The 8334-nt window shown below is 41.1% G+C and overlaps 2 protein-coding genes across 5 annotated transcripts; one reads left to right on the forward strand and one right to left on the reverse strand.

Annotated features, from left to right (window-relative positions):
* Positions 1 to 122: 122 nt before the first annotated feature.
* LOC117755441 (RUN and FYVE domain-containing protein 2) lies at positions 123 to 3627 on the reverse strand. 3 transcript variants are annotated; one of them, XM_034575255.1, is made up of 14 exons: positions 3508 to 3627; positions 3241 to 3297; positions 2944 to 3070; positions 2723 to 2812; positions 2439 to 2626; positions 2302 to 2344; positions 2103 to 2211; positions 1863 to 2004; positions 1680 to 1744; positions 811 to 1016; positions 607 to 724; positions 488 to 532; positions 370 to 397; positions 123 to 284 (listed from the first exon to the last, which is right to left on the reverse strand). In XM_034575255.1, the coding sequence occupies exons 1-14, from the start codon at positions 3557 to 3559 to the stop codon at positions 157 to 159; spliced, it is 1398 nt and encodes a 465-aa protein (XP_034431146.1). In that variant the 5' UTR covers positions 3560 to 3627; the 3' UTR covers positions 123 to 156. The 3 variants fall into 3 exon arrangements, with proteins under 3 accessions (XP_034431146.1, XP_034431145.1, XP_034431144.1); XM_034575254.1 differs by having other exon boundaries at positions 488 to 529; positions 1674 to 1744; XM_034575253.1 differs by having other exon boundaries at positions 1674 to 1744.
* Positions 3628 to 4665: 1038 nt separating this feature from the next.
* tmem169b (transmembrane protein 169b) lies at positions 4666 to 8310 on the forward strand. Of its 2 annotated transcripts, XR_004612592.1 has the most exons (4): positions 4666 to 4838; positions 5424 to 5816; positions 6115 to 6822; positions 6939 to 8310. XR_004612592.1 is itself a non-coding variant. In XM_034575256.1 (3 exons), exons 2-3 carry the CDS (start codon positions 5543 to 5545, stop codon positions 6747 to 6749), a joined length of 909 nt encoding a protein of 302 aa, XP_034431147.1. In that variant the 5' UTR covers positions 4666 to 4838; positions 5424 to 5542; the 3' UTR covers positions 6750 to 8310. The 2 variants fall into 2 exon arrangements, 1 of the variants encoding a protein (XP_034431147.1); XM_034575256.1 differs by having other exon boundaries at positions 6115 to 8310.
* The last annotated feature ends 24 nt before the right edge of the window (positions 8311 to 8334 follow it).

Raw genomic sequence — 8334 nt, forward strand, 5'->3', positions numbered from 1 at the left:
AGTAAAAGATGAAAAATGCTGTGAGAAAAGCCAAAGTTGGCAAATATAATTTTTTTTTTAACCATTGAATCCATTGCAAACTATATCAGAACATAACTGAAGTTAAACCAGGAACGGCTCTTTGAACCAAATAAACCACTTTTTTTGTTACAACTCTCAAAAGTTGAATGAAAATGGAAAGTCCTCCCTGCTCTTCTCTTTGGTAGTTGCTTGAGGGCTCTTGAAGTTGAAGGCAAACTGAAAGTCCTCACCTTGTTCTGATTGGTCAAACAAGAACTCACCGCCTGAAAAACAAAATCATTTACACACCTTTATTTTAAGGAAGGTAACACGCATCACACAAATGGAGAGATTTGATTAGGTGTTTACCACTTGAAGACTTGGTGTCCGTGGTTTTCTGAAATATAATGATCAGATTTTGGTGTTATTTTTTTAAAGAGTACAGCTTGAGAAAAAGAAGTGTTTCAATAAAAAGAATCTACTGTACCTTCTCGTTGAAAAAAGAGCCAGTGAAAGCAAAATTTGTGTCCTGCAAAAAAAAAACATTAAAAAAGCAAGTAACACGGATTTCTTTAAGATTGTTTGTTCCTTCTGCTCGTTCCTCACCTCAGCCTGCGACGTGTCAAATCCAAATCCAGAGAAGCCGGGGGTGCTCGGATCAGAGTTCAGAGAGAACAGGAAAGCTGGAGATTTGGTATCGGAGGTCCCGCTGGCAGGGCTGAAGCTGAAGTGAGCACATGAAAGACTGCTCTCAGTGGTTATCTTGACAGTGATATAAAATGTCGGACAACTTGGATACAAAAACCTTACTTAAATGGAAATGCTGTGGTTGAAGGTGCAGCTGTCGTCTTTGCCACAGAGGCCTGAGAATTAGTCTCTTCGCATGATGACTGAGGAAAAGCAACAAGTTCCTCATTGTCCTTTTCACTTGATGTCTGCTCTTCATCTGTTCCCACTCCTTCCTCCGCCTTGTCCTCTGCTGCCTCCTCTTCCTCTGACACATTAGATTGCTGTTCCTACACACAAAACACATTGAGTGTGAAAGCTTTTCCAACAGGAGTGGAACCAGCTTCTGCAACGTAGACAATAATATCACTGCTGTTTTCAGTGGCGGACAAAACAGATCTCAAAACTGTTAACATCGACACTTGTGGTAAATTCCTTGAGATTGTTCTGAAAGGCATCCCCGTCTTTTCCAGATGAAGCACATCAGTGTTGTGAGTTTTACTATTTCAATTCCATCATGTTGGGACACTTGTAGGGACAGCCCAGTATGGGTCTTTTAAACCTCATGGCGGGAGCTTGACATGGAGGGTTGTTGTTTTTTGTTAGTTTTTTTTTTCCAAATTTGTCCATCTACAAGCTTAAGCTATAGTACTTCCTCAGAATACATAAAATTCCAGTTTTCATAGACTGAGCTCCTCATGAAGTGATTTTAACAGAAAGGTGAAGTTTCTACAAATGAAAGTACTTTCACCTCCACTATTTTGGGGTGGATATAGTGCAGTTCAGTAGGTGTCAAGACCAATAACTGAAATATGCTTTAGGAAAGATACGAGCAGCATGAGGGAAAGTGTTTTCAGAACATTGGGAGAAGTGCCCACAGCAGGTCATTCTTGGTATGGTCAAGGTTCTCTATCTATCCATCCATTAAGTTGAAAAGCAGATATTACCAAGACTTGTTCCTGTAGTTCAGTGTCCTTTTCCTGCTCATTAGTTTGCATCTCCTCTGTCCAACTTTGTTCTAAAGAGATATAAATATTTAGCTGATGAGGTTTTATGCAACATCAACACCGAAACACGAAGACCACCGTGCGTAAAGATGCAGGCATTCACTGAAATGAATGCATTTCTCTACTTACCATCCAGCTGTTGGTGAGACCACAGCTCTCTGCCTGCTTCCTCTGGGTAAGTGCTGCAGGCGGTCGTATCCTGGACCTTGTGTTCCTCAGGGATATCTGCACCACCTGCCTCTACAGATACTTTATCTCCATTCTGCAACATCTGTTCATGTTAAACCGTTTGGTTACTTATATGATGTTACTTACATACTTAAGACAACTATGATGTGCCATTAGTTTTGACTTATGGCTTCTGAGTACCTTTGTCTGGTTGAGATGAAGACAGAAGCTGTCGATGGCAGAATCACAGTCCTCGGTCTGAGGATCTAATTGTTTCTCTGCTTCTTCTTCAGGCTGTTGACCTGTAACACTAGAAAGAAAAACAGATTCGATTGGAGAATAATACAATAAAATAAAGTGTCATAATTATTTGTTATTTATAAGATTCAGAGAGAGACACCTGTCCAGTAGCTTCTCAGTAGAAGAGACAGTGACTTCTGGACCTGGTCAGACAAAACCAGAGAAATCAACTGCGTAAAGAGGAATTTCAATATTCTCAAGCAGAGCAAGTTGCCATGGGATTATAAAGTGTATTACCAGTGAGATGGTCTAGCTCTGCCTGCTTCATTGTAATTTGATCATCGCAGGCCTTGATCCTGCACTCGATCTCCTCTTTTTCGCCCTGCAGCTTGAGGAGCTTTTGAGCCGTAGGATTTTGCAAATAATATTCTTGATGTGACTGGAATTTCTTTCTGTAGCTTGCAATCCTCTCTTCATAGACTTCCCTAGTTAGGTAACAAATACAGAACAATTCAGTTTTGTTATCAGAGCACACAAAGGACGTAAAAAGATGATTCGACACAGCAGCCAGTTGAACCCACGTGTCGTGGTTGAAGCTGTCTTTTCTGCTCTCAAGTTCAGCTTTCAGCGTCTGCTCGTACTGGAGGAGCAGGCGGTTGGTCGTCTTCATGCTTCAGTTACATGGACGACAAGCAGTGAAATAAATGTATATCTTTATCACATGACACTGGTATTAACATGCACAATTTGATTATGTGTCATCTTCATCCATCCACCATGGCTTGGCTCTGTCATCCTTTACCTTCTTGCGTTAGCTTTATTATACATGGCAGTGCTCTGCTTCCCCCTGGTTTCCTCCTCCAGTTTCTTGATGTTTCTGTGAAGTGTGTCGATGTAAGACCTCCTCTCAGCAATGTCAGCTCTGCAAACTGTGCACACACACACACAGAAACACTGGAGTGACACAGTTCAACACAACACCAAAATGATTTTACATTCAAAACAGTGAGGTCTCCATCATGTTGCTAACTTACATGGTAGCTAATTTAAGCTAGCTCTTTATTTCACTGTTTGTCAGTGGTTTCTTTTACTGGCTTACCTTTAATTCGTTGGATGAATTCATTCTTCTTTTGGGAAAGCTCGCGAGTCTGAAGAGCTATGAAATAAGAATAAAAAAAAACAATTAGCTTATGTCTGAAAAGGTGCCATCTTGTGAAGTTGCTAACTTCAATTAGCTTAGGTTTTCAGCAGCTAGCTTGCAACCGACATCTCTGAACCACTTTACCGAACATTAAACCTTTACACACATACAATTACAACAAAGGTAAAACTGTTAAGCTCAACAAAACTCAAAAAGCAAACTCACCAGATTGACAGAGGAGGCCGTCGATGCTGTTGAGTGAATAATGGTCGCTCATCTTCGCAGCAACTTTAGCAACATTAGCTGCTTCTGGTCTCAACTGCCGCCGTCAAAAGTAAATGGTTTCTTCAAGGTTATAACTTTAGAAGTCTTGAGGGGCATGAAAGTACAGAACCCCCCTGGTGACATTTGGGGAAAAATATTATTCTTGGCCACGAGATAATAATGTGTTCTCGTCTTTTTGTCTTTTAATATTATGACTTAATTCTTGTCAAATTACAATTTTAGTTTTGTAAAATTTTAACCTATTTTCTTTTAAAATTATGACTTTCTGTCTTCTGATTTTACAATTTAATTGTCACAATCTCAGATTTTTACCCTTTAAGTGGCCCTAAAACTCTTTTATATGCTAATGCTGTTGTAAAATAAAAAGAAATGCTATGATTGTATGATTCTATATGATTCTTATTTTAAAAATATTGTATTTTAAAATGATTGATAATTTCAATAAAATGAATTGATAGATAATTGAATTGTTAGAAATTGCTAACTTGAACCGTCCAAGTTATGAGGTACATCCAGCCAGTAATTGTTTTTGCGTAATATTGTTTACAAACAAACGAACCAACAGGCAAATGAACCGGGGTTGGAGGTAACAATAGCATTTCAAGTCTATAAAATATTTCATATTTCATATTGGCTATTCAACTGCACTGATGTCCCTGCCTGTGACTGTGACACTTTGACACTTTACACATAACGATAACTGTACATTTTGCACAATCCCTTCCGCTTATAGTATATTTTATTTGCTTATAGTATTTATTTATTTTTTGCTTATAGTATTTTTGTTTCCTATTTTTACATTTTCTATATTTTTTATTGCACAAACATGTATGTGTAAACCTGCTTGGCAATAAAACCCTGTTCTGATTCTGAATTGAGGCCATATATGATACTGCTGTAACCTGTAAAATAAAATAAAGAAATCTTTGATAAAATGATTCCATAAGCTTATATGGTTCTATTTTTAAAAGGAGTTATGGTTTTATTTTAAAATGATTTTTATTAGAATGGGGGCTGCTTGAATCATCATGTGGAGCAGACATGGCGGGTTCCTGTTCACATGACGGTGGGATGGCTGAGGCAGGATTGGTGCGACAGCGGTTCGAGGGGCGGGTTTAGTGCTATTCTTCAAATCATTTTGCGTAGCGCATCTGTATCGGAGAGAACTCGGCGCTGCGATGCTTCTGCTCCTGCGATGTGTCACAGAAACTCGCTGATTTATCCTCGCTGCTCTCACTCCATCTCCCCGCTGCTCGTCCTCTCTGCTTCAGGTAAGATCACATTTTAAGCTGCAGCTCTGGTTCCTGTGCGTGTTGTCCGCCGGCTGCCCGTCTGCAGACAAAGAGCGGACATGGGTGGGATTTAAATGGGAGGGGATCAGCTGTGGGAAGAAGGGGTTGCATTGTCAGGGCTCGGTCCCTCGTGTGTCTTATTATATAAAGCATTGATTTAAGAAATACAAAAAAAAGGGCTCGACCTGTGTGCGGAGTGTGCAGCTCTCGTGTCATCATGTCTGCAAAGAGGAGGACAGGAGGAGGCGATGCATTTCCACGAGAGTATCATTGCGCTGTCATGCAAAAGAGAGACAACCCCCCAGTTTAAGGGAAATCCATCACGCTTTGTTTGTCATCCATCTGGTGCTTTTTGATCTCTGTGTTCAGGTGTTTCAATGCCATGCGATCATTAAGAATAATAATGATAATAATAATAATAATAATAATGATGTGTCCTGGGGTGGGTATTAGTCATCAGCACCGACTGACCAGGATCTGGGCCATGCAAACTCAATGTACATGCAGGATTATTCTGACTGTCACCACCTTTTAATATCATTCTCTCTCCCTCTGTTTTCTTAGATTAAAAACTTTTGACAAAATGGGTGGATGTCGTTTGTGCTGCTCCAGACTTCACTAGTCTCCACATACAACCCAGCAGAAGGTATAGCTTTAGAGTCTTTAGTGGGTCAGGCGAGGGGATGACACAGGTAGAGGAGTCTCAGACCGAAGGAGAGGGCAGCCCCCAGTTGATCTCCTTGAGGTCAGACGCATCGGGGAACCATGTGGACGATGGAGAAGCGGGACCCTCTATAAGGAGGAAGAGGAGGAAGAAGAGAGACATGCGTCCAGAGTCCATTATTGTGTACCGCTCTGACATGGAGACGGTGCCTGGAGAGGACCCAGGCAGCGAGGAGGGAGCAGAGAGGAGCGCAGAGGAGGGAGCTAAATTCCTCTGCACGCCCACAAGTGATGGTGAGACAGGTGTTGTATTGTGTTAATATCATGAAGCTAAATTTATATGTTCTATCACTGAAGTAAAAAGACGTTTTATTGTACATTTTTGGTCATGTAATCAAATCGATATACACCAAGCGTCTGAACAAAACAAAGGAGGGATAATCCTAAAATGATGCACTTAAAGTGTGACCGTACTATTAATTGGATTATATTACATCAAATGAAATTATTATTACTTAGGTAAACTGTACAGGCATTTTTGAGTACTGCAGGCAAATTGTCCATGGTCCTAATCTGGATTATATCTAAACAGGTGGAGGCTGGAGCCTTCCTCCAGACAGCCGTTACGTGACCCTGACAGGCACCATCACCCGGGGCAAGAAGAAGGGTCAGGTGGTGGACATACATGTCACTTTGACAGAGAAGGAACTCAGAGATCTGGCCAAGTCGAAGGAACGCCTCGATGCAGAGTGTGAGGCTGGGGAAGGCTCCAAATGCACCTGCAAATTAAGTGTGTGTCAGGGACCCCACGTTGTGCTGTGGAGCATCTCCTGCGCCCCTGTGGTTTTCCTCCTCTCCTTCATCACCTCCTTCTACTACGGCACGCTCACCTGGTACAACGTCTTCCTCGTGTACAACGAGGAGCGGACATTCTGGCACAAGATTACGATATGCCCCTTCCTCATCATCTTCTACCCCATGCTCATCATGCCTGTGGCGTTGTCTCTGGCTCTCTACTCCGCCGTGGTGCAGGTGTCCTGGGCCTTCAGTGAATGGTGGCAGGTGGTGCGAGACTTTGAGAAGGGCTTCTGCGGCTGGGCCTGTGGGAAGCTGGGACTGGAGGACTGTTCCCCCTACAGCATAGTGGAGCTGCTCGACTCTGACACCGTTTCTGGCACCCTGCAGAGCAAGGCCCCCAGTGAACTCGCCCAGACATCATCAGTGTGAAACAGGGTGACGCCGAGGTCCAAGGCACATAGTGAGGACGGCGTCAAAGTTGCAGGTGCTTTTACTAATTTGACTGAAATTCAACACGTGAGTTTGGTTCAGTAACGAAGGACAAACAAGTGCCAGAAATTTAAAGTTAATCAAAGAAATTTGAGCTTAAAGGCTCATTTCTGACAATGGAAGCAGTTTGATGAAAGCATCATCTCAAGGTCAACCTTCTTGACTTATTGAGATTTTGCTGAAAGCTCCTGAAGAACAGGAAAGTATTTTTAGCGACTCCACCGGGCTTTAAAGTGGAAATTATTATTTATTGAACACTGCCTGAACTGTCCTCAGGGGCTGAACTATTGTTACAGAAACTATTGTTAAATCATTAAGCTCTGAGCATGGGAGTGGTTATCATTGGTCTTTTTTTTACGTACATGTAATGGTCACAGCTCCCTCAGATCACTAATTAACCTCAAATAATCACAGAACAGCAATGCACCTCAAAGGAAGTTTGAGCTGATACAGGAGTTACTGCAAACTTGCAAGTTAGATCATTTCACTTCATCTGTAAATATGTGTAATTATATGCATGTGATCACTGTGCTGTGCTGTGCAATCGAAGGCCACATTTTATATGCTCAGTTCAATCCATGAAGTTATAGTTGGAAAAAGGCTGGAACACCAACTGGGAAAATTGGGCACCTCAGGGTCACAGATCCAAGTTGAATGTGTGTCAGTTACTATTGAAATTTGCTTAATTGCTATTTTGATTGGAAATATGCATATAACTGAGTTATGGTCAACACTGTAAATTACTAGGATTACTAGACTAAAACAGTAAGTGACTGAAGATGGGCAAGGTTTTTTAAGGGACTCCATCTAGTTTTTAAAGAGCAACGCTGGATTTCCTCTACTTTTCTTGTTAAAAACACTGAAGATGTAAAACTTTATGTTATTCCTTATGATATTATGCTTAAATGATGTCACCAAACAAACTGAAACACATCAAACTTGGCCTTCTAACATGTGAGTACTGGTTGGTTTCTCCAGTTATAGGGTAATGAAGCTGCGATGTGCATCGTGCTGTGTGCTCTGTGCTTGATGGCTACTTGTGGCACACAAACAAAAAATCTGAGATCGGGAGAAATGGAGGAAGCCATAGTCAGAACAAGCTGACAAAGCATTTCTTTGGTGTAATTTAGTTTTTTTCCAATGTCATGTTTTCATGTGTTTGAGGCACTATCAAAAAAAGATGTTTGTAATCGGCCTGGATTTGGGCCGATACTACTTGTGTTGTCTTCACAACTGTGGTCCACACACACGAGTAAAATGTTTTCTGTAATTTTTCTACCTGACAATTCCTGTCCTATTTCATTACAGACACATTTTAAATGTTGCTTTAATTTATTTTAGATATTTAAGTCTAGTACATTTCTGGAATTCTTGTAGCAAGCTACTTTTATATTTTTTCTCTTACGCACTTTGAAGTACATGAACTGCCAACAGCTATTACTGACTCGATGAGATACAAGCCAATTAAAGGGATGAGATGGTTTAAATATTTGTTGATTCAAATGCTTATAATTACACCTGGGAG

This window comes from Hippoglossus hippoglossus, chromosome 21 (assembly GCF_009819705.1).
Source record: "Hippoglossus hippoglossus isolate fHipHip1 chromosome 21, fHipHip1.pri, whole genome shotgun sequence".
In the NCBI taxonomy this organism is placed as follows: domain Eukaryota; kingdom Metazoa; phylum Chordata; class Actinopteri; order Pleuronectiformes; family Pleuronectidae; genus Hippoglossus; species Hippoglossus hippoglossus.

Coding starts and splice junctions, on each gene's coding strand:
- LOC117755441 (XM_034575253.1), bottom strand. CDS start 3,559: ATGAGCGACCATTATTCACTCAACAGCATCGACGGCCTCCTCTGTCAA. Junction 2,212..2,301: donor ACTGAGAAGCTACTGGACAG/GTGTCTCTCTCT, acceptor TTTTCTTTCTAG/TGTTACAGGTCAACAGCCTG. Junction 1,017..1,673: donor AACTACAGGAACAAGTCTTG/GTAATATCTGCT, acceptor TTTTGTGTGTAG/GAACAGCAATCTAATGTGTC.
- tmem169b (XM_034575256.1), top strand. CDS start 5,543: ATGACACAGGTAGAGGAGTCTCAGACCGAAGGAGAGGGCAGCCCCCAG. Junction 5,817..6,114: donor CTGCACGCCCACAAGTGATG/GTGAGACAGGTG, acceptor ATATCTAAACAG/GTGGAGGCTGGAGCCTTCCT.